General features: G+C 39.2%; 2 protein-coding genes across 5 annotated transcripts; both read left to right on the plus strand.

Moving 5' to 3' along the window:
• Positions 1 to 889: 889 nt before the first annotated feature.
• LOC124382990 (protein lifeguard 3-like) lies at positions 890 to 10569 on the plus strand. Of its 3 annotated transcripts, none has more exons than XM_046845370.1 (11): positions 890 to 945; positions 3184 to 3451; positions 6698 to 6762; positions 6876 to 6929; positions 7014 to 7079; positions 7167 to 7206; positions 7361 to 7398; positions 9398 to 9485; positions 9901 to 9996; positions 10165 to 10218; positions 10408 to 10569. In XM_046845370.1, the coding sequence occupies exons 2-11, from the start codon at positions 3194 to 3196 to the stop codon at positions 10552 to 10554; spliced, it is 906 nt and encodes a 301-aa protein (XP_046701326.1). In that variant the 5' UTR covers positions 890 to 945; positions 3184 to 3193; the 3' UTR covers positions 10555 to 10569. The 3 variants fall into 3 exon arrangements, with proteins under 3 accessions (XP_046701326.1, XP_046701325.1, XP_046701327.1); XM_046845369.1 differs by having other exon boundaries at positions 926 to 1066; XM_046845371.1 differs by having other exon boundaries at positions 926 to 1066; positions 7032 to 7079.
• Positions 10570 to 15549: 4980 nt separating this feature from the next.
• Positions 15550 to 22646, plus strand: LOC124382991 (protein lifeguard 3-like). 2 transcript variants are annotated; one of them, XM_046845373.1, is made up of 11 exons: positions 15550 to 15577; positions 16608 to 16863; positions 17386 to 17450; positions 17555 to 17608; positions 17694 to 17744; positions 17832 to 17871; positions 18027 to 18064; positions 21407 to 21494; positions 21936 to 22031; positions 22229 to 22282; positions 22450 to 22646. In XM_046845373.1, exons 2-11 carry the CDS (start codon positions 16621 to 16623, stop codon positions 22591 to 22593), a joined length of 873 nt encoding a protein of 290 aa, XP_046701329.1. In that variant the 5' UTR covers positions 15550 to 15577; positions 16608 to 16620; the 3' UTR covers positions 22594 to 22646. The 2 variants fall into 2 exon arrangements, with proteins under 2 accessions (XP_046701329.1, XP_046701328.1); XM_046845372.1 differs by lacking the exon at positions 15550 to 15577 and adding an exon at positions 15600 to 15867.
• The last annotated feature ends 3784 nt before the right edge of the window (positions 22647 to 26430 follow it).

Here is a 26430-nt window from a genome sequence, read left to right on the forward strand (position 1 = left end):
ATTTCTCCCTTTTCTAAATCTTCTCTGACTTACCGAAAAGATGTTTCTGCTTTCAATTACGTAAGTCAATCTATTCATAACCATTCGTTCCATAACTTTACGCAGATTAGACGTCAGCGCAATAGGTCTATAGTTAATTGGTTGAGAGTGGTCTTTCCCTGGTTTGGCTGTAGGCACTAATACCCCGTGCTTCCATTCTGCAGGCAGATTCCCTGATTTACATATTTTGTTAAAACGTCTCAGAATCATACTCAAGGATACGTCTGATAAATGTGTTATCATCTCATAGCATACAGTATGTCGTCCTTGCCTGGAGACGTACGCTTAATCCCCACAAGTGCTCTCTTTAACTCGTATAAATTAAACTCTGTGTCTAGAAGACTTCCTGATGAGTGAGTTCTTCTTTTCATATATATGAGGCTTCTCCCTACCTGTCTGTTCCTATACCTCCTCATACTCTCTGACAGATTATCACTACTATACACCTTTACGAAAGTCTCTCCTAACATCTCTGCTTTATCGCTATCTTTTATTGCTATTTTCCCATCACTCACTAATACTGGTATAGTGCTACTTCTCAGAATCCCTCCATCTTCCTAATCATATTCCAAATTTCACTTATTTTAATATCTTCTCCTATTCTATTACAAAAATCTCTCCAATAATTTCTTTTTGCTTTTCTTACCTCTCTCCTCACTACTGCCGGTGCTCTCTAATAATTAATGTACTCACTGAACAATACAGATTTCCTGGCTTTCTTCATTTCTTTATTTCTTTCATACAAAACTTCAAAGCAGGAGTTAGTGACGTCATCAGGGGGCTGTTTATGTCTCCACTTAAGCCCCGCCCACTAAAGACGTCACAGGTTGTGTGATTGATAAAAAGGCTATTAGACTGCATCATCACTACACAGCTCTCAGTCTGCGCTGTTTGAGATAAGAGAAGGTGCGCACATTTTACCCACACAACAAAACTCTTTCAAACATCTCCAACATTCTTTGATGCAGCTGTAATGACTCTTAAACATGTGAACATTCTGCTAATGAAGAGAACAAACATCTCAAAGGCATGTTAAATTTCATTTAACAGTAGGGGGGGACAATTAATATAAAATTTCTCATGAGCAATTTTTGAGGGGGGACACAAATATTACAGTCAAATTGTACTTACAGTATAAAGACACTACATTATTATTGTAGCATGGAGACTGCGTCAATAACAATTCTAATTCACACTGCTTTACATAAAGAAAGTAAAACTATCATAAAAAATAATCACAACAATAAAAACAAGAATTAAAAAAAAAAGTTTAACATTTTATTTACAAATTAATATAGACACTTAAGAACAGAATATAAATTGATTATAAATACAGTGTGGTCAGTTCAGATGTAGCACAGTGCTCATTTAGTAAATGCACAGATAAACAATATGCTCATTGTGTGTTAAATTAACATTATTCCAGGTCGTCCCAAATAAAACACTGCATGGGAAACGGCTTTGGTGTGTTAGTGTAAGTGCTCTATGCTACAAGCTATTATAAACAAACTAAAGTTCACTAGATAAGTCATATTTTAATCTCTAATAGAGCAGATTCATGGAAAATTACATCCGAAATCAGCATTTTTGCCGCAACTAATTTATGAATGAGTCTGCATCAACTACATTAAAGAGAATCGCTTTATTTAGTGAATAAAATCCCCTAGTTAATGGAGATGAAAATTAGTTGAGCTGCAGCCACACACCTGACTCGTGTGTGTAGAGAAGGTGAGATGAACACACACCTGACTCGTGTGTGTAGAGTAGGTGAGATGAACACACACCTGACTCGTGTGTGTAGAGTAGATGAGATGAACACACACCTGACTCGTGTGTGTAGTGAAGGTGAGATGAACACACCTGACTCGTGTGTGTAGTAGGTGAGATGAACACACACCTGACTCGTGTGTGTAGAGTAGGTGAGATGAACACACACCTGACTCGTGTGTGTGTAGTGAAGGTGAGATGAACACACACCTGACTCGTGTGTGTGTAGAGAAGGTGAGATGAACACACACCTGACTCGTGTGTGTGTAGAGTAGATGAGATGAACACACACCTGACTCGTGTGTGTGTAGTGAAGGTGAGATGAACACACACCTGACTCGTGTGTGTGTAGTGAAGGTGAGATAAACTGAGAAAACAGGCAGTGGGTCAAACCACTGTGAGGAAGTGGGGGGGGGAAACTCAACTGTTTCTAAATGCATTTTTGCGGGTTTTTTTCTACTTACACAATTATTTTAGGTAAACATACATATATTTTTCATATAATAGAGAGTGCGATTTTTTAAAATATTTTTATTGCGGGGGACATGTCCCCTCCGTCCCCCCCCGGGGATTTACGCCCATGCTCAAAGGACATATTTATCAGCTTTAACGAATTTTATTTTGGGAGTTCGTGGTGAAATTGGTCAATCGGAAAAAAATCAGCAATCAAAATGCTGTAATAAATGAAGAAGCTTCTTCCTGCATTCATCACATTTTACTCTTCTAACTTCCATTCTGTGTGCGCGCGCGCGTCCATGTTGCCTAGTGACCAACGTGCGCGCAGCGGGATGAAAGTGGGAGGGGCTTAGACCGCGAGTAGGTTGGGTTTCACAAAGGGGCGGGGTTTATGCAAAAATCACAAACGCAGATGAAAAATTAAGACTTTTTATTTATTTATTACTTCTTACGTCTTTATCATTGTGCAGATTAAACACTATTTTAAACACTTATTTTATTACTCAATATAAAATTAATGTCCTCATACATCTTTATTGCATATTTTATAATATATTACTCGGTTTAATAGAATTATGAAATCGGGGGGGGGGGGGTAACATTTGATTTTCTGTAAAATTAGCAAAACCTTTACAAGAAACTCATGAAAACATGTAACATTTCTAAAGAGAATATAAAGAATGATGCTTTTTCTCTGTGTAATTAAAACTCATTTGAATATTTGGACTGCATGCAGGACAGACTGAAAAATCCTTCAGAATAGATTCCTTATAGCTCACCTCGTCTCACCTCATCACCTTGTCTCACCTCGTCACCTAATATTTTTACTTATATAATGATTCAATAAATGGTTTATTGATTGATTGATTGATCATAAAAGCTATCAAAGCTTGTTCTGAAAGTATGTTTTCTATTTCACAGCATCATCATCATGTTTATGTCTGAACTCCTTCCATCTTATGAAGAGTCCCAACATCAGGGGAGCAGTTCTCCTCCTCCCCCTCACACCTACACCACACCCGAGATGCCTGGAGCTGAAGCAGGAGCAGAAACAGGAGCTGAAGCAGGAGCAGGAGTTCCACCCCTAGGAACATCCAGTCTTATACCCCTCAATATGTCCTCAGGAGATATAGATGACCCCAGTGCACTGTGGGAAAATAGAAGTATTCGCCATGCGTTCATCAGAAAGGTGAGACGTGTGATTTTGTACTGAGGAAATGTTCTAATAAGGATTTAGAATGTATTCAAATACACTACAGAGCCAAAAGTATGTGGACACCTGACCATAAGATTGCTATGTGAATTGTTTGGAACATTCCATTTAGTCTCCATTTCCTGTTCTATTAATAACCTCCACTCTTCTGGGAAGATGTTCCACTAGATTTTGTAGAAATTGTGATCATTTAAAGAGTCCTGGACAGTCGGTGTTACCAAGAGGATGGGTTCCTGAAAAGGTTTCATCCTCATACTATCACTAAATGCTCCTTGCCAATCTGTTATTTATTGATTTATTCATCCATCTAAATGTATAGAGTTGGAGCTCTGTAGCAGAAGATCTTCCACTCCAACCCATGTGAAGCTGCTTTGTGCACAGGAACATTGTCATGCTTGAACAGGTTTTGGTCTCCTGGTTCAAGTGAAGAAAAAAGAGACATCCAATACTACCTTGTCCGATCCTATGTGCAGTAATCTACCGGCCGCCCAAATCAAACAAGGATTTTTTAATAAAGTTTCTAGCAAAGTTTGACAATGTTCTAATCTGTGGTGACTTTAACATTCATGTTTGCTGCCCCGCTGATAAACCTGCTAATGATTTTAAGGCACTTTTAGACTCATTAGATCTGGCTCAGTCCATTTCCTGTCCCACCCATAGGTTAGGTCACACTCTTGACCTTATTATTTCTCGTGGGGTAATTGTGTCAACTTGCGAGGTCATGGATTTTCCCATCTCTGACCATTCTCTTATACGATTTGACATTTGTGCTGTTTCACCTGTACCAACGTCTACTGCCCCTCATCGCCGTCGCATTATTACCTCATCTACAGTTGAGGATTTTATTGCTGCCTTCTCTGTTTCTGATCTCGCCTTTATTGATGAATTGGCATCGCCTCCCTGTCCAGACTGTTTTCCTCGCCTCCTTCCATACATCTGCTCCCAGATTATGGACTCTGTTGCACCCTATAAGGTAAAGTCCACCAATGTTCCTGCGGATCCCTGGCTCAATGATACAACTCGGGCCCTCAGGCGCCGGTGTAGGCAGGCCGAGCGAAAATGGAAGAAGGATAGGCTGCAGGTGTCACTCGAGATATTTAAAAACAGTCTTGCCACCTATCAGAGTGCACTGAAGGAAGCTAAAGGACAGTACCTCTCTGCTCTCATGAACAGCAATAGCCACCGCCCTGGAATTTTATTCACCACTATTAATTCTGTCATTAATCCGGTGTCTGTCGCCTTGAATGACGTTTCTGTAAACACGGGCAATGCTTTCAAGCAACATTTTTTGAACAACTTTGATGCAGTCACTTTGGTGGACCTCAAAAAAGCTGTCCACGAGTTGAAGCCCACCACCTGCCCTCTAGACGCTGTTCCTGCCAGGATTTTGAAGGAGGCTGTTGACAGTCCCATCCTTGTCTCTTTCATAAACAACTGTTTTAGCATGGGTACTGTTCCCGCTGCTTTCAAACACGCTATTTTTAGACCACTGCTCAAGAAACCCAATCTTGATCCTCCACACTATCCAACTTTCGCCCTATATCTAACCTGTCATTTCTGTCGAAGTTGATGGAGAAGCTTGTTTTCACTCAGCTTCAGTCTCACATTTGACTGCACGACATTGGTGATATATTTCAGTCTGGCGTCAGGTCGAGACATAGCACTGAATCAGCGTTATTGAGGGTCCACAATGACATCCTTGGAGCCCTGGATGGAAAAAGGTCTGTGGTTTTGGTGTTACTGGACCTGACCGCTGCATTTGACACCGTGGATCATGCCATCCTCATCTCTTGTCTTCAGCATGTTGTCGGTCTGCAGGGTGCGGTGCTAAATTGGTTTTCATCATACCTCACTAACAGAACTTTCTCAGTTGTACTTAATGATCATTCTTCATTGGTTGCTCCTCTGTCATCTGGTGTGCCTCAGGGATCTATTCTTGGTCCCATTCTGTTTTCTCTCTATATGCTGCCACTTGGTCAACTCATTTCCAATCACAAAGTTCAATTTCATTTCTATGTTGACGACCTCCAGATCTATCTTCCTGTGATTCTGAGTGATAGCTCTGCATTGGACCCTCTCCATAACTGCCTTCACGATGTTAAACAGTGGCTTTCCCAGAACTTCCTTTTATCTGAATGAAGAAAAGACTGAGTACATCCTTTTTAGCCCAGACTCACCCAGCAGTTCTCTGAGTTTTGGTCCTCTTACTCCTCAGTTTGCATCTACCGTGCGTAACCTGGATGTTATTTTTGACCAAAGTATGCAATTCGAGAAACATATCAGTGCAGTAATGAAGGCGAGCTTATACCAGCTAAGACTCCTCAGCAAGGACAAGCCATTTTTGTCCCAAGCTGACCTTGAAAAAGCTATACATGCCTTCATCAGCTCAAGGATTGACTACTGCAACGCTCTCTACATTGGACTTAATCATTCTCTTCTCATTCGGCTCCAAATGGTTCAAAACGCAGCAGCACGTCTTCTCACCAACACCTCAAAACGCTCACACCCCGGTCCTCGGCACGCTTCACTGGCTTCCGGTGCGGTATAGGGTGGAGTATAAGCTCCTGCTATTCATATTCAAGGCCATCAATGGTCTTGCCCCGGCCTACCTAACCGAATTAATAACAGTTTACCATCCAGCCAGAACTCTCCGTTCCTCTGGACATACCTCTCTGGTCACTCCTAAGTACAGTTGTAAAAGGTTTAGTGGCCGGTCATTTGCCGTCCAGGGACCAAAGCTGTGGAACGCTCTTCCAGCTCACAATCGATCCATCACTGTGCTGAGTGTTTTTAAATCACAGTTGAAAACTTTTTTATTTATACAAGCTTTTAACACGAAGCCCTGTTTCAACTGCTTTTTTACATATATATTGTGCTCTTATATTTTTTATTTATTTTTTATATTTCTTATATTTTATTGTCTACTGTGTAGTTATATATTTATATTTTTTATATATTTCTTAAATTTTATTGTCCACTGTCGATTTTTTATTTTTGTTATTTTTTACCTGGAAAGTGCCTTGTGCTCCTTTTGGTTGCTGTAAGGCGCTATATAAATAAAATTTGATTTGATTTGATTTGATTTGATACAGTTGTGTACCTCAGACTTTGTGAGAACAGTTTGGGAAGAAACTCATACGTCTGGAAAAGTCGGGTGTCCCAATACTTTTGTCCACAGCGTGTACATTATTCTATAAGATGCTGTTTGTCGTCATGTTGCAGGTTTATCTGATTCTGGCGTTGCAGCTGTTAGTGACAACCTCAATCGTAGCGGTCTTCACGTTCATGTGAGTGTCATTAATTTACAGAATAAACACACACACACACACACACACACACACACACACACACACACACACACACACACATATGATATGACATGTGTGTTTATGTCCTACAGTGATCCGGTGCGTCTCTTCATCATCCGGAAGCCTGTGGTTTACCTGTTGTCTCTGTGAGTTCTGGTTATTTATCCATTATTTATCCACAGACAAAATAAAACCAGAACCCGATGTTGATGTTGATGATGATGATGAAGGTGTTTCTCTCTCCACAGTATTGTTTTTCCCATAATTTATGGGTTGTCAGTCATTGATGTTATGAGGTGAGTAGATCCTGTAATCTGCTGTGTTCAGTAATATGTGCACTAAAACACTCAGTGTAACTGTTTCTACTCTTCTTTCTATCACAGGAGACGATTTCCTGTGAACCTGGTTTACCTGTTCATATTTGTAAGTGTGTAAATGACACCAGTATTCAGCCTGCAGGGCGTCAGAATGTCACAACGTTTTAGCCAAAAAATTATCTGCATTGTTTTCGTCTTCTCTGATAAACGAGTGTAGAGGATGAAATGCACATGGCTAATTTCACTTCTCTCTCCCACAGACTCTCGCCATGTCTTTAAGTGCTGGATCAATATCGAGGTTAGAACCACACACACACACACACACACACACACACACACACACACACACACACACAAAATCAGTACACTATACAGCTCCACCTTCAAACTCTAGGCCACGCCCTCTCACCTGAGTCTGAATTATAAACACTGACGTATAAATGTGTATTTTATAATCTTTATTTCTGTAAAGCTGCTTTTGGAAGTGTTTATTGTTAAACTCTATAAAAATAACACTGAAATAAAATGAATCACAGCTGAAACACTAGAAGAAAAAAATCAAACACCAAACACATCTCAGCTGATCAGATAAATGTGGTGTAAAAGGCGGTTGGGTTACGCCGGTGTTCACACTTTTATATGTGAAGTTTGGTGAAATACACACTGAGATTTTATTACATCCTGCACCCCAAATCCTTAAATACTCACAGTGTTTATACAGTATTTATACAGTATTTATACAGTATTCTTACAGTATTTATACAGTATTTATACAGCACTCTTACAGTATTTATACAGTATTTATACAATACTCTTAGTGTTTATATAGTACTCATACAGTATTTATACAGTACTCTTACATTGATTATACAGTATTTATACAGTACTCAGTGTATTCATAAATTATTTATACAGTACTCAGAGTATTTTTACAGTATTTATGCAATACTCATACAGTATTTGTACAGTACTCTTACATTGTTTATACAGTATTTATAGAGTACTCTTACATTGTTTATACAGTATTTATACAGTACTCTTCCATTGTTTATACAGTATTTATACAGTACTCTTCCATTGTTTATACAGTATACAATACTCTTACATTGTTTATACAGTATTTATACCATACTCAAAGTATTTATATAGTATTTATACAGTACTCAAACAGTATTTAAACAGTACTCTTACTTTGTTTATCCAATAATCAGAGTACTTATACAGTATTTACACAGTACTCACAGTATTTATACAATGTTTATAGAGTATTTATACAGCATTTATACAATAATCTTAGTGTTTATCCAGTATATTTACAGCATACAGTAATCATAGAGTATTTATACAGTACTCTGAGTATTTATACAGTATTTATACAGCACTCTTACTGTATTTATACAGTATTCAGAGTATTTATACAGTATTTATACCGTACTTGGAGTATTTATACAGTGTTTATATAGTACTCATAGAGTATTTAAACAGTATTTACACAGTACTCATACACTGTTTATACAACACTCTTACAGTATTTATACACTTCTCAGTGTTTATACAGTACTCATACAGTATTTATACAGTGTTTATACATTACTCATAGATTATTTATAAGGTAGTTATACAGTACGCAGAGTATTTAAACAGTATTTATACAATTCTCATTGAGTATTTATACAAAACTAAGAGTATTTATACAGTATTTATACAATGCTCTTTCATTGTTTATACAGTGTTCATACAGTAATCTTACAATATTTATACCGTATTTATACAATTCTGTTAGAGCAGACATGGGCAAACTATGAAAAAGTGGATAGTGAGTGTTTAATACGGAGTGGATACCAAAATATTTTTTTTTGCTGAAGTCCGATCAAAAGCTGTATGCCTAATATGCAAAGTGTACAGTAAGACTACATTATGAGTACAGAAATACAGAAATCTTTCTGCACTCAACCTGATCTCATACTGTACTCTTTCTTTACTCATACCATCCTCCTGCTGTCTTCCTCCTGCTGTCTTCCTCCTGCTGTCTTTCTCCTGCTGTCTTCCTCCTGTATACAGCACTCCTACAGTATTCTTTCTCTTCTCTTACAGTTTTCTTACAGCACTCTCACCGTATTCTTACTGTACTATTACAGTCCTCTTACACTTCACTTTCCCTACATTAAAGTGTGTGTGTGTGTGTGTGTGTGTGTGTGTGTGTGTGTGTGTGTGTGAAACACAACTGAATTTGATGCTGGTGTTAATGAGCAGTTTAACATGTATTAAACCTCACCCTCCTGTTTCTTTGATTTTAGTTATTTTGAGACGAAGACCGTGTTCTTGTTTATGGTAATGATGGTGGTGGTGTGTGTGGCCATTACAGTGTTCAGTTTCCAGACCAAGGTAAAGATCAGACAGGGGCTCTGAAAACACACCTTTGTTCTCCTTATCGAATGAAACCGTTTTCTCACCTTACAATGGCCACCTGTCCCTCTTCAAACATTCATTTCCTGCTGGTAAAAACCCACCCAGACTGTTCCTGACACTGAACCCCTGAGTCACCCTGTAACCCCTCAGTCTGCCCCCCCAATATGCCCCAATATCATGAATCCCCCCCCCACACAAACACACCACAACCCTCATCTCCAACATGTGTTAGAGTATCATAATCATCATCATTACTTCCTGTCAGTGTGAGTTCAGTACTGCATCTGTTCAGGATACACCGTGTGTGAAACTGACTTCTGACTGCACAACTCTGTGTGTGTGTGTGTGTGTGTGTGTGTGTGTGTGTGTGTGTGTGTGTGTGTGTGTTTAGGTGGACTTCACCTCCCGTCCTGGTTTATTCTGGGTTCTGTACATTGTGCTTTTAATAACAGGCATCATTACAGCCATCATCCTCTCCCTTCAGTATGTAAGTGCTTACACTCATCTAACACACACACACTTTTACACCCTGTAACACGCACTGTAACACACACTGTAATATACATGCTCTGTAACACACACACACACACACACACGGTGTAACACACTCACTGTAACACACACAGTAACAGTGTTTTCTCGTTCCTGTGTTTAGATTAAGTGGCTGCCCATGCTGTACAATGTTTTTGGGGTCGTCTTTTGCACTCGGGTGAGTTCATCCTTAATCCCTCTGAGTATGTGTGTGTGTGTGTGTGTGTGTGTGTGTGTGTGTGTGTGTATGTGTGTGTTACACCATTACTACTGTACTTTCATTGTATCTGTAACAGTACTGATTAAAACAATTGTGTGTGTGTGTGTGTGTGTGTGTGTGTGTGTGTGTGTGTGTGTGTGTGTGTAGTTCCTGCTATACAACACTTGGCTGTTGTTGGAGAAACGAATTTATGAGCTAAAACCGGAGGAGTACTTGTTTGGAGCTCTGACTCTCTACACAATCACACCGACCTTCTGGTTCCTGATGAGGGACACCAACTGTCTGTCTGTCTGAAACAATGAAATAAAAGCGAACTGTTTGTTCCAAACTGAATTGTAGAGCATCAGACTTTTTTATTGCATTGAATCCCGGAATTCAAGCTACTTTACATGCATACTGTAATAATTACAATATAGGACTGTATGAATTTTACCGTTACATGTCTGATCATGTTCTTCCTTCTATTATTTGTTTTACATTTTATATTTGTTTATTAATTATTGCCTGGCAAATTAATGTCGAATTCTTAATACACTCTGAAATGTCCTGAAATCTTTTATAAATGATTAATGTGGAAGCCAGGCTGAGAGAAGAGGTGACCATCTGTGAGCAGCAGTATGGTTTCATGCTGAGGAAGAGCACCACAGACGCATTATTTGCTTTGAGAATGTTGATGGAGAAGTATAGAGAAGGACAGAAGGAGTTGCATTGTGTGTTTGTGGATTTGGAAAAAGTGTACGACAGGGTGGAGAGAGGAGGTGTGGTATTGTATGAGGAAGTCAGGTCTGTTGACAGACGAGGTCAAACAGGATTCTCCGTGGACTATGATGTTTGCGGATGATATTGTGATTAGTGGTGAAAGTAGGGAGCAGGTGGAGAAGAGCCTGGAGAGGTGGAGGTACACGCTGGAGAGAAGGGGAATGAAAGTCAGTAGCAGTAAGACAGAGTACGTGTGTGAATGAGAGGGAGGGTAGTGGAGGGGTGCGGTTGCAGGGAGAAGAGGTGGAGAAGGTGTTAGAGAAGTGAAGAAAAGAGTGCAGGGAGGGTGGAGTGGGTGGAGAAGAGTGATAGCAGGAGTGATTTGTGATAGAAGAGTATCTGTGAGACTGAAAGGGAAAGTTTATAGGACTGTGGTGAGACCTGAGATGTTGTATGGATTAGAGACAGTTGGCATTGAGTAAAAGACAGGAGGTGGAGCTGGAGGTAGCAGAGCTGAAGATGTTGAGATGTTCTTTGGTAGTGACGACGATGGACAGGATTAGAAATGAGTTTATTAGAAGGACAGGGCATCAGAGGTGGCAAAAGTACACACATCAATTACTTAAGTAGAAGTACAGATACTCATGTTTTAAAATAAAAAAAGTAAAACTTTTAAAGTAAAAGTACTGATTGTACCTTTTTACCTAAAGTTACTTTTAAGTGAAAGTTAAGAAGTCTTGGCTCTGACATGTACTTAAGTAAAAAGTACTTATTACTTCTACCAGTTTAAGCTGTTAACTGGACCTCACATCATATTAATATTTGATTAAATATTGATAAACTATTTATTTGTATGATACAGCTGCAAATAAGTATTTGAACACCTGAGAAAGTCAATGTTAATATTTGGTACAGTAGACTTTGTTTGCAATTACAGAGGTCAAATGTTTCCTGTAGTTTTTTACCAGGTTTGCACACACTGCAGGAGGGATTTCGGCCCACTCCTCCACACAGATCTTCTCTAGATCAATCAGGTTTCTGGCCTGTCGCTGAGAAACACGGAGTTTGAGCTCCCTCCAAAGATTCTCTATTGGGTTTAGGTCTGGAGACTGGCTAGGCCACGCCAGAACCTTGATATGCTTCTTACAGAGCCACTCCTTGGTTATCCTGGCTGTGTGCTTCGGGTCATTGTCATGTTGGAAGACCCAGCCTCGACCCATCTTCAATGCTCTAACTGAGGGAAGGAGGTTGTTCCCCAAAATCTCACAATACATGGCCCTGGTCATCCTCTCCTTAATACAGTGCAGTCCCCTGTCCCATGTGCAGAAAAACACCCCCAAAGCATGATGCTACCACCCCCATGCTTTACAGTAGGGATGGTGTTCTTGGGATGGTACTCATCATTCTTCTTCCTCCAAACATGTTTAGTGGAATTATGACCCAAAGTTCTATTTTGGTCTCATCTGACCACATGACTTTCTCCATGACTCCTCTGGATCATCCAAATGGTCATTGGCAAACTTAAGACGTGCCTGGACATGTGCTGGTTTAAGCAGGGGAACCTTCCATGCCATGCATGATTTCAAACCATGACGTCTTAGTGTATTACCAACAGTAATTGATTGCTCCAACAGTGGACCTTTTTACACCAAGCTGCTTGGCAATTTCCCCGTAGTCCTTTTCAGCCTTGTGGAGGTGTACAATTTTGTCTCTAGTGTCTTTGGACAGCTCTTTGGTCTTGGCCATGTTAGTAGTTGGATTCTTACTGATTGTATGGGGTGGACAGGTGTCTTTATGCAGCTAACGACCTCAAACAGGTGCATCTAATTTAGGATAATAAATGTAGTGGAGGTGGACATTTTAAAGGCAGACTAACAGGTCTTTGAGGGTCAGAATTCTAGCTGATAGACAGGTGTTCAAATACTTATTTGCAGCTGTATCATACAAATAAATAGTTTAAAAATCATATATTGTGATTTCTGGATTTTTTTTTTTTAGATTATGTCTCTCACAGTGGACATGCACCTACGATGACAATTTCAGACCCCTCCATGATTTCTAAGTGGGAGAACTTGCAAAATAGCAGTGTGTATAAATACTTATTTTCCTCACTGTATATATATATATATATATATATATATATATATATATATATATATATATAGAGAGAGAGAGAGAGAGAGAGAGAGAGAGAGAGATAGATAGATAGATAGATCATCATATTTACAGCATGTGATATGTATGTAAGCATATGTACAGTGATTAAATATAAAGGCTGTATCAGTGCAGAGACGTGTGGACATCATTAAGAGCCTTTGCTATGTTTCCACACGGACAGTTAATGAGGTGATACCGGAGACACTGCACCTCTTCAAATCAAGAAGCTTTTATATCTATAATTATAGACATTTTACAGATTTGAATGATGAATTGTTTTTATCTGTACGATCAATAAAGACAGTAATTTAAGTTTGTGTCGCCATTATGAGGGAAAAACCCACAAAACGCCACCCAGAGGGTAAATTGTGTAAAACATGGCGGTTGGTGTTTGATTTGAGACTTGGCAAAAATAAAACAAAAGTTTACTGATTAAAAATATTTTTATCTAGAGTTTATTTATTTATTTTATATCTAAGTAAAGAAGGGATGTCGTGAATAAGTGTATGTTTTTCTGGAGGTTTTAATTTCGCCTCTTTTATATTTAGTTATTTATTTATGTATTTACATTTTTTTAAATAAAAATTGTAAAAACAGAAATGCGCTGAATTGATAGCGTTAATAACATCTAGTGCCGTTTACAATAATTTTAATTTTGACAGCCAAATATACATATATACATACATATATGTATATACACATACATACAATATATATATATATATATATATATATATATATATATATATATACAAAACTAATTAAAATATTGTTCTCTAATGAATGTATCCAGGCTGAAGATCCACATATAGAACACAAGCAGAGAAAAGATGATGATGATCAGGAATGTGTCTGTTCTCAGTCATGTTCTCATCACTGACTCCCTCTGTCTCATCCACATTAACCCCAAACTTCTTACTGCCTTCTGCCTGCTGATTCTTATCTTCGTAAAGAGTGAGAGTCAGGACTTTATACACCAGCGGAGTGAAAAAGACGCAGTAACAGGAAATCAGTTGTTCGGCTGAAATCGGAGCAGTGAAAAGTTACATTTTATATTTCACCAAATCACTGTATTAAAACTAAAGTAACGAGCCGGTTTTGAAAATGTAAGAAGTAAAAAGTACAGATATTTGTGTAAAAATGTAATGAGTAAAAGTAAAAAGTTGTCTGAAAAATAAATAGTGGAGTAAAAAACTGATACCAAAAAAATCTACTTAAGTACAGTAACGAAGTATTTGTACTCCGTTACTTCCCACCTCTGCAGCACATGTAGGACATTTTGGAGACAAGGTGAGGGAGGTGAGATTGAGATGGTTTGGACATGTGACGAGGAGGGACATGGGGTATATCAGTAGGAGAATGCTGAGGATGGAGACACCAGGAAGGAGGAAAAGAGGAAGACCAAGGAGGAGGTTTATGGATGTGGTGAGGGAAGACATGCAGGTAGTTGGTGTGAAAGTCGAGGCTGAACACATATTTATTTAGTGGAGTCTTTAGTCAGTAGGTGTTTGTGAGGTAAAGGAGTAGATCTGGAGGGATCATGAATATGGAGTGTTTGGTGAACTGGGATATTTGTATGCTGTCCTCTCCTCACATTCACACGTTCACTCAGGTTTGTTGACGGTGGTGTGGTGGGTCGTCTCTTATCCCAGAGATCCTCATGTTGGTGTTACCTTCTGGTTCTCCCTTTTGGTTTACAATAAGGAGACTTAATAATTCATATCCTTCTCTTCCTGTCACCCTCTTCTCTCTCTCTCTCTCTCTCTCTCTCTCAGTCAAGTTAAACTTGCTCATGAGGCTCCAGTGACCACTGTTCCTGCCCCTCTCCCCTCCATGGATATTCCCACTTCGTCCAAGCCTGCCTCTGGATAGTGTTCTCTTCGACTGGAGGCGACTCTGTGCAGCTTGGGACGGTTTCTCATCAACACCTTGGGTGGTTCCATGAAATTCTGGAGTAAGAACAGGAGCTCTGAGGATGGATTGGACTGTAGTTAATGTCAACAGTCTCCTACACTGACTCAGGATACAGTTCGCTTCTGATCATCATCACTGTACCCCGCAACATCATATATATGCTATAAATGGACATTCGGTGCAACCCAGATGAGGATGGGTTCCCTCTTGAGTCTGGTTCCTCTCAAGGTTTCTTCCTCATGCCATCTCTGGGAGTTTTTCCTTCACCACAGTCGCCACCGGCTTTTTCATCAGAGACAAACTTACTTACAAAGAACATCTACACTTTTAATCACCACATTATCTGGGTAAAGCTGCTTTAAGACAATGTTTATTGTTAAAAGCGCAATACAAATAAACATGAATTGAATTGAATCAGGGATCTGTTTATGTCTCCACTTAAGCCCCGCCCACTAAAGACGTCACAGGTTGTGTGATTGATAAAAAGGCTATTAGACTGCATCATCACTACACAGCTCTCAGTCTGCGCTGTTTGAGATAAGAGAAGGTGCGCACATTTTACCCACACAACAAAACTCTTTCAAACATCTCCAACATTCTTTGATGCAGCTGTAATGACTCTTAAACATGTGAACATTCTGCTAATGAAGAGAACAAACATCTCAAAGCACATATTTATCAGCTTTAACGCATTTTATTTGGGGAATTCGTAGTGAAATTGGTCAATCGGAAAACATGGGAGCATTAGCTTTCAGTTTGCTCACTGGATCCTTGTAGTGGAAGTCCTGCAGTTCTCGACTCTGTGCTGCTGCTGCTTTTATCAATCATCAAAATGCTGTAATAAATGAAGAGCTTCTTCCTGCATTCATCACATTTTACTCTTCTAACTTCCACTCTGTGTGCGCGCGCGTCCATGTTGCCTAGTGACCAACGTGCGCGCAGCGGGATGAAAGTGGGAGGGCTTAGACCGCGAGTAGGTTGGGCTTCACAAAGGGGCGGGTTTATGCAAAATCACAAACGCAGATGAAAAATTAAGACTTTTTATTTATTTAGTACTTATAATTATTTATATATTATATTATTTTTTATAATCTTAACAGAATAAAATTATTTCTAATATATTACACAATTTAATAGATTTATGAAATCTGAACATTTGATTTTCAGTAAAATTTGCAAAACTTTTACAAGAAACTCATGAAAACATGTAACATTTGTGTGTGAATGAAAATAATAATAATAATTGAAGCAGTTAGTGAGTGAATTACAGGCTGAATTTGAAACACATTGATGTTGGATATGAAGTGCACTATTCAGGGTGTTAAGTAGTGCACATGTATAAGGAAGAGGCTGGAGTTTGGAATGAGGACACATGCTGTAACATATTAGCTGTTTAAAACTGTTTTAGTAGCCATGGCAACTGATAGATAGATAGATAGATAGATAGATAGATAGATAGATAGATAGATAGATAGATAGATAGATAGATAGATGATAGATAGATAGATAGATAGATAGATAGATAGATAGATAGATAGATAGATTAAGGTTCTGAAAGTCTGTTTTCTATTTCACAGCATCATCATCATCATGTTTAAGTCTGAACTCCCTCCGTCTTATGAAGAGTCCCAACCTCAGGGGGGCAGTTCTCCTCCCCCCCCTCACACCTACACCACACATGAGATGCCTGGAGCTGAAGCAGGAGCAGGAGTTCCACCCCCAGGAACGTCCACTGTTATACTTCCCACCTACACGTCCTTAGGAGATATTGAGGGCTCTGACCCCAGTGCACTGTGGGAAAATAAAATTATTCGCCATGCATTCATCAGAAAGGTGAGACGTGTGATTTTGTACTGAGGAAATGTTCTAATAAGGATTTAGAATGTATTCAGATACACTATAGAGCCAAAAGTATGTGGACACCTGACCATACGATTGCTATGTGAATTGTTTGGAACATTCCATTTAGTCTCCATTTCCTGTTCTAATAATAACCTCCACTCTTCTGGGAAGATGTTCCACTAGATTTTGTGGAATTTTCCTGGGGTGCAGTCAGTGTTTACATTCATCCAAAAGGTGTTCAATAGGGTTGGAGCTCTGTAGCAGGAGATCTTCCACTCCAACCCATCTGAAGCAGATCTTCATGAAGCTGCTTTGTGCACAGGAACATTGTCATGCTGGAACAGGTTTTGGTCTCCTGGTTCAAATGAAGAAAAAAAAGACGTCCCATAAAGTTGTGTACCTCTGAACAGTTTGGAGAAGAAACTCATACGTCTGGAAAAGTCGGGTGTCCCAATACTTTTGTCCACAGCGTGTACATTATTCTATAAGATGCTGTTTGTCGTCATGTTGCAGGTTTATCTGATTCTGGCGTTGCAGCTGTTAGTGACAACCTCAATCGTAGCGGTGTTCACGTTCGTGTGAGTGTCATTAATTTACAGAATAAACACACACACACACACACACACACACACACACACACACACACAAACACACACTTGATGCGTGTGTTTATGTCCTACAGTGATCCAGTGCGTCTCTTCATCATCCGGAATCCTGTGGTTTACTGGGTGTCTGTGTGAGTTCTGGTTATTTATCCATGTTAATTACAGACACAAAATAAAACATGATGATGATGATGATGAAGGTGTTTCTCTCCACAGTGTTGTTTTTTTGGTCACGTACGTCGTGTTGGTGTGCAGTGAAAACATGAGGTGAGTAGATCCTGTAATCTGCTGTGTTCAGTAATGTGTGCACTAAAACACTCAGTGTAACTGTTTCTACTCTTCTTTCTATCACAGGAGACGATTTCCTGTGAATCTGATTCTCCTGTTCATATTTGTAAGTGTGTAAATGACACCAGTATTCAGCCTGAAGGGCGTCAGAATGTCACAACGTTTCAGCCAAAACATTTCTCTGCATTGTTCTCGTCTTCTCTGATAAACGAGTGTAGAGGATGAAATGTAGACGGTTAATATCACTTCTCTCTCCCACAGACTCTCGCCATGTCCTTTATGGCTGGATCAATATCGAGGTTAGACACACACACACACACACACACACACACACACACACACACACACACACACACAATCAGTACACTACACAGCTCCACCTTCAAACTCTAGGTATAAATGTGTATTTTATAATCTTTATTTCTGTAAAGCTGCTTTTGGAAGTGTTTATTGTTAAACTCTATAAAAATAACACTGAAATAAAATGAATCACAGCTGAAACACTAGAAGAAAAAAATCAAACACCAAACACATCTCAGCTGATCAGATAAATGTGGTGTAAAAGGCGGTTGGGTTACGCCGGTGTTCACACTTTTATATGTGAAGTTTGGTGAAATACACACTGAGATTTTATTACATCCTGCACCCCAAATCCTTAAATACTCACAGTGTTTATACAGTGTTTATACAGTATTTATACAGCACTCTTACAGTATTTATACAGTATTTATACAATACTATTAGTGTTTATATAGTACTCATACAGTATTTATACAATACTCTTAGTGTTTATATAGTACTCATACAGTATTTATACAATACTCTTAGTGTTTATATAGTACTCATACTATACAGTACTCTTAGTATTTATACACTATTCATACAATACTCATACAGTGTTTATACAGTACTCAGAGTATTTATACAATATTTATACTGTACTTAGAGTATTTATAAAATACTCATGGAGTATTTATATAGTATTATAGTACAGTACTTAGAGTATTTATACAATACTTATACAGTATTAATACAGTACTCAGAGTTTTTACATAGTTCTCAGACTATTTAAACAGTATTTATACAGTACTGATGCAGTATCTATACAGTATTTATACAATACTTAAACAGCATTTATAAAGTATTTAGAGTATTTAAACAGCAATCTTACAGTATTTATACAGTACACATTACATATACAGTACTCATAAATTATTTATACAGTATTTATACAGTACTCATGCAGTATATATACAGTACTCTTACATTGTTTATACAATAATTATAAAGTGTTTATACAGTATTTATACAGTATGCAGTAATCATAGAGTATTTTTACAGTAGCCTAACATTGTCTATACAGTATTTATACAGTACTCAAAAAGTATTTCTACAGTACTCAGAGTATTTACAGCAATCTATATACAGCAATCTTACAGTATTCATACAGCACTCATACAGTATTTATACAATACTCAAAGTATTTATACATTACTCAGTATTTATACAGTACTCAGAGTATTTATACTCTATCACGAGTCACACACGACACCACCCACATCAATGGGATGGCCATTCAACGCGTCTCCATTTTAAGTTCCTGGGGATCCACATCTTGGTGGACCTGTCCTTGACCACCAACACCTCCAGCCTGGTCAAGAAAGCTCACCAGCGCCCCTTTTTTTTCCTGAGGACACTTAAGAAATATCAGCTCTCCTCGGATATCCTGGTGAACTTCTACCGCTGCGCAGTAGAAAGCATCCTGACCAGCTGTGTCACAGTCTGGTATGGGAGCTGCTCTGTTGCAGAGCGTAAGACATTCTTAAGGATTCGTCTCAGCCTGCCCATAGACTATTTAATCTTCTGCCCTCTGGCAGGCGTTTCAGGTGCCTCCGGACCAGGACCAGCTGACTAAAGAACAGCATTTTTCCTAGAGCTGTCTCTTTACTGAACTCTGCCCCTCGCTGATACACTACCACATTCCCCCCACACCTCACACTTCGTTATTTCGCTAATAGACTGTCTGCACAAAAACTCATGCTCACTTGGACACTTGCTCATTTCTCACCTCACACCTCACACTAATTGCACTAACGGACTGTTACACAAAACTATGCTAATTTGCACACCTATTTTTGTTACACAAAACTGTTACACAAAACTGTGACTGTTACACAAAACATTGTTTATTTGCACACTACTCTCTTAGTATTGCTGCTCACCACTAACTTATTACCACTGTATATATACCCGTTCTTCTGTTTATAATAATAACAATATATTATGTTCACCGTTCACATCCTTTTGTAAATCTCTGTTTATAGTAATCTGTAAATCATGTCAATAGTACATATATACTCACCTGTACATTATTGTTCATAATACATATCTATCCACCTGTATATTACATTCATAATACACACATATTCATCTGTATATTATACTCATATTCATAGTATATATATTCATCTGTATATTATATTCATATTCATAGTATATATATTCATCTGTATATTCATAGTACATATACATCTGTAAATTACTGTTTATAATCCTATATTCAATTCTATTTAACTTGTAAATCATGTAACACTGTATATCCTGCACTTGCTGTTATTGCATTCTGGTTAGACCCAAACTGCATTTCGTTGCCTTGTACTTGTACATGTGTAATGACAATAAAGTTAAATCTAATCTAATCTAATTTATACATCTCTCAAAGTATTTAAAAAGTATTTCTATAATAATTATAGAGTACTTATACAGTATTTATACAGTACTCATACACTATACAGTACACTTACAGTATTTATACAATATTTATAGAGTATTTATACAGCATTTATACAATACTCAGTGTTTATACAGTATGTATATAGTACTTAGAGTACTTGCAGTATTTAAACAGTACTCTAAATATTTTTACAGTAGGATTTCATTGTTTATACAGTATTTATACAGTACTCAGTATTTATCCAGTACTCTTACATTGTTTATACAGTATTCATAGATCATTTAAACAGCACCCGTACATTATTTACTCAGTATACAGTACTCTTAAAGTATTTATACAGTAGCTTACAGTGTTTATACAGTATTTATACAGTATTCATAAAACAATCTATTGTTTATACAGTATTTATACAGTATTCTTAGTGTTTATACAGCACACAGAGTATTTATATACTACTAAGTGTTTTTTTACAATATTTATACCATACCCATGGAGTATTTCAACAGTGTTCATACAGTATTTATACAGTACTCTTAAAGTGTTTATACAGTATTTATACTGTATTCAGTATTTATACAAAACTAATACAGAATGTATACAGTACTCTTACATTGTTTATACAGCATTCATACAGTACTCAGAGTATTTAAACAGTATTTATGCAGTGCCTTAAAGTGTTTATACAGTATTTATACAGCACTCTTACAATATTCATAAAGTATTTATACACTACTTTTACATATTTATACAGTACCCTTCAGTATTTATACAGTACTCATTAAGTATTTAAACAGTACTCTTACAGTGTTTATACACAATTTATTTTAAACACAACTGAATTTGATGCTGGTGTTAATGAGCAGTGTAACGTGTATTAAACCTCACCCTCCTGTTTCTTTGCTTTTAGTTATTATGAGACGAAGGCTGTGTTCTTGGCTTTTGGAATAACGATGCTGGTGTGTGTGGCCGTTACAGTGTTCAGTTTCCAGACCAAGGTAAAGATCAGACAGGGGCTCTGAAAACACACCTTTGTTCTCCTTATCGAATGAAACCGTTTTCTCACCTTACAATGGCCACCTGTCCCTCTTCAAACATTCATTTCCTGCTGGTAAAAACCCACCCAGACTGTTCCTGACACTGAACCCCTGAGTCACCCTGTAACCCCTCAGTCTGCCCCCCCATTATACCCCAATATCATAAACATGTAGCACAACCCCCCAACACACACACACACACACACACACACACACACACACACACACAACCCTCATCTCCAACATGCGTTAGAGTATCCTCATCATTACTTCCTGTCAGTGTGAGTTCAGTACTGCATCTGTTCAGGATACACCGTGTGTGAAACTGACCTCTGACTGCACAACTCTCTGTGTGTGTGTGTGTGTGTGTGTGTGTGTGTGTGTGTGTGTGTGTGTGTTTAGGTGGACTTCACCTCCCGTCCTGGCTTGTTCTGTGTTCTGTGCATTGTGCTTTTAATAACAGGCATAATCACAGCCATCGTCCTCTCCCTTCAGTATGTAAGTGCTAACACTCATCGTAACACACACACACACACACACGCATCAAACACATTATAAACAATATAAACACTATAAAACACGTGCACAGTGAAACACATTATACACACTGTAACACTCAATGTAATATGCATGCTCTGTAACACACATGTTGTAACATACACAGTAACAGTGTACTTGGTCTTTCCTGTGTTTAGGTTCGTTGGCTGCACATGCTGTACGCTAGTATCGGGGCCATTGTTTTCACTCTGGTGAGTTAATCTTTAATCACTCTCAGAGTGTGGGTGTCTGTGTGTTACACCATTACCACTCCACTTTTACCTTTATCTTACTGGGTAAAACAATTGTAAGGAAATGTAAAGTAATGTGTGTGTGTGTGTGTGTGTGTGTGTGTGTGTGTGTGTGTGTGTGTGTGTAGTTCCTGGCATACGACACTCAGCTGCTGTTAGGGAACCGAACTTATAGCCTGAATCCAGAGGACTACGTGTTTGGAGCTCTGTCTCTCTATACCGACATCATTCAGATCTTCCTCTTCCTGCTGCAGATCATCAGCAACGACTGATCACACAATTCATTCCATCCCAAAAAATATCTCATTAAACTGCCCTACTCATTTTTTACAGTATTTTTCCTTTTATTGTATGGACAGGTTTTAGCCTTATATTGATGCCTTCTTTAGAAATGAGGCACTGTAACTCCTGTACATAGTTTCAATTTAACTTAAGGACCCAGTTTGTGCACGTTTATTATCCCTGATCGGAGGCCATTAACAGTCACTTACCACCTTAACTAGCGCCGTCTCTGTGCTATGATGAGGCCGAAATCCTGACTGATACATTTCATAAATGTTCCACCTGGGTTGATGTGAGCGGAACTGCTGTGCTACAACCTTTTCTAGAATCTTGGAGATAAAGAGGAGGTTTGATATTGGACTGTAGTTGGACAGCTGACAGGGTGAAGGTCAGGTTTCTTAATTAGGGGGTTGATAACTGCAGTTTGAAGGATTTAGGTACAAAACCAGTGCTAATGGAAGAGTTTATTATTTTAAAACAGGTTCAATTCCCTCTGGAATGATCTGTTTGAGGAAACTTGTAGGCGAGGGATCGAGAATGCAGGTTGATGATTTTGATGAGGAAATAAATGAAATGAAGTCGTTCTCTTGAATAGGAGTAAAACTTTGTAATTGATTGTTATAATGACACTGCTGTCTACAGGGTTATTTATAAAATACTTTGGATTTATTTTATTCGTCTGGATTTCTTGCCTGATGTTTTCCACTTTATTATTAAAAAAGTTGATGAAATCATTACTACTTATTGATGGTGTGCATGTGAGTGCAGTGCTTTTATCTCCTGTTCATTTTGCTGCAGTACAGAATAAAAATCTAGGATTATGCTTGTTATTTTCTATGAGGGAGGAGAAATATGCTGATCAGCAACACTAAGAGATTTTCTAGAACTCAGGAGATTCTGCTTCCATGCTGTTTGAAATACTGTTCATTTTGTTTGACACCATTTACGTTCTAATTTTTCAATGGTCTGTTTTAAGTTGCGCGTATGATCATTATACCACTGTGCTGATTTTTTCTCCCTGATCATTTTGGTTTTAAGGGTGCTCCATCATCCAGAGCAGAGGTGACAACTCAAATTCACATGTTTAATATTATAAACATATGAGAAATTAAATTTGAAATAAACCGCATCAGTGGTATTCATTTCTTATTATGTCTCTCTCTCTCTCTCTCTCTCTCTCTCTCTATGTGTAGCCTTTCAAATTCTTTTTTAATGTAAATCTTTTTTTCACAGGGCAACAACAAACAACCAGAAATAATAATAATTACCTTCAATAAAAAAAAAACAATTCATTCAAGCTCAGTTTCTACATTCTGATTTACTCTGATTGGTTGAAGTCAGATTCCTCCATCTCTTCTTAGATACAAGTGCATCATGTCTGGGTTTAGGCTCTGAGCTGAGGAAATCCTCAGGATTGAGTGAAGGTGTTCATCAGTGAGACTCCTGAGTGGTGTTTTGTTCATCTTAATTAAGAGAACAGTTACACACACAGATATGTGCTGGTGAACATAGAGAGATTTGAGCAGCTTGGGCAAGGAGTTGGAGCAGTGTGTCGGGGAAGAAACATGGAAACTGTGCAGCACACACAGAGTCGTACTTTGACTTGAGCATGTCTCCACTGGAGTTCAATCAGTTCCATTTGGAGGTTGGTTGGTGTGCTTTCCACGCCAACCACAAACGGATTTCTGGGCTTCGAATTCGGGTAAATTCAGAGCTGAGTAGGCAGAGTTTTTCAGCGCAGAGTTTTTCAGCAGTCTCAACTAACGCACTAACGCACTATGAGTGGGTCCTATAACATTCTGATTAAATCCAACTGAATCTAGATTGGACACAACTGCTGCTCTTAAGGAGTTTTCCTGATTATCAAAATGAATATTAAAGTCACCAACAATTAATGCTTTGTCTCAAGAAGTATCTAAATTTGTGATGAAATCTGCAAATTCTATGAGAAAATCAGAGTAGGTGTCAGAGAACCACCAGCCATGGCTCCCTCCTGCACTCGCTCAGCCTCTCCCGCCTACTAATTAAATACGCATGTTTCCAATCTACACTCCGCTTTACAAAGCCCCCGTTTCCACTCACTCACCATCAAATCTACAGGTTACTCTATAGATCTACACAGGACTACCTTATGCTTTAGATTCTACCTGTTCTCAGGCTTTGCTTCTCTGGAAGTACTCTGCTCTGTGTACTGTATCTTACCTCAATGGATCCACAGCCGTCTCCCATCTCGGATCCCATCAAGGAACTCACCGCCGCTCTCCGGGAGGCCTTCATTTCAGCCTGTACCATCGGGGTTTTACCACCCACCTCCAGTAGCTCAATGGCTCTTCCGGCTTCATATTCCGGAGAAGTGGCCGAGTGCAATGGCTTCCTCCTGCAAGTCAACTTATATATTTAGATGCAGCCTCACAAGTTCCCCACTGACCGATCCAAGGTACGGTTTCTAATATCTCTGCTAACCGGAAAGGCTCTGCCATGGGCGAGATCCATATGGAGCGCCAATAGTGCCATACCCACCTCATATGTGCTCTTCACAAACCACTTCGCAGAGGTTTTCTGCACTTGTTCTGTGACAAGGGTCCTCCCAACCGACAGAGTACAGTTTTTGCTTTCGTACCCTAGCTGCCAGCAACGGCTGGAACGAAACCGCTCTCCTGGGCGCATTCCGCCAAGAGCTGAATCTGGACATCAAGGTGGCCATCATGCTTACTTCCTGTTTCATGGCCAGAGTCTGATGAAGAGTGCCCATCAGTAGTGGAGTGATCGCATTGACATGTGAGCACAGTGCTCTCAGGTGGCTCCCTCAAAATATGCCACAAAATTTTAGAAGACGTCCAGCTCCAGTGAGCTCCCTCCTTGGTTTCCACCCGCCATCCAAGCGGACGAGGAGGACTCCTTCGAAGCCACTAGAGCTGCACCAGGGCATAGCCCCGGCTCTAGGCATAGCAGATGTCAGTCTCAAGAGACCGATACCCCTAAGAGACTACCTGGCAGCCTGGGAAGTTCTCCCAGACGTCAAGTCAAGTCAAGTTTATTTCTATAGCGCTTTTCACATCAGACTCTGGCCATGAAACAGGAAGTAAGCACTCTCCTGAGGAAGAAGCCACCAAGGTGGTCCCTCCATCAAGGAGTCCGGGTTCCAAAGACTGGTTTGTTGTGGTAGATCTAATGGATGCATACTTTCATATATACAGCGCTTACCATCTGAAATCCACTTACAAAGGTCTGCCTCAGACTGCTCTTTAATACTGCTGCATCGAGTGAAGGCAGTAGACTCTGGGTGTGGCCTTCTTAAGTAATACCTGTGGAATAGGATAGGCTTTGGCCTCCGGGGGCGCTGCACCATGATACAAGGTTGTACTCTGCCCTTTATGTTTTGCTCCACTCTTCTCCTTGGTGCTTACAGTTCTCTCGTACTGATAAGCATTGCACTAACTTACTAGAGAGTCTTTGTTGCTGGGCCTTGACATGAAGCCATCCTGCAAAGTCCTGTAGCTTGTACAGATTTAAAGCTGCATGCATCATTTGGTTTCACCTCTGGTGCTGTAAGGATCACTGCAATCTCACTCTGGGCCAACTGATGGGGCTGGCCATATTGCAGTTGGAGAGCCTGCATAGCTGCTAAATAGGGATAGGAATGATGGCGACAGGATCGGCAGTCATCTGGGCTTCAGGGAGTTTGAGATGTTCCAGCAAAATTTGGTACGTATATTTTTAGTCCAGCTCTGCATAAGGTTCAAGGGGGTTCTCAAGTGCTATTTGAGGTTTGCAAACTCCTGCTCACTGTCATAACCAAAGTCTGGAATCTTTGGCTTGAGCACAGC

Source organism: Silurus meridionalis, chromosome 3 (genome assembly GCF_014805685.1).
Source record: "Silurus meridionalis isolate SWU-2019-XX chromosome 3, ASM1480568v1, whole genome shotgun sequence".
In the NCBI taxonomy this organism is placed as follows: domain Eukaryota; kingdom Metazoa; phylum Chordata; class Actinopteri; order Siluriformes; family Siluridae; genus Silurus; species Silurus meridionalis.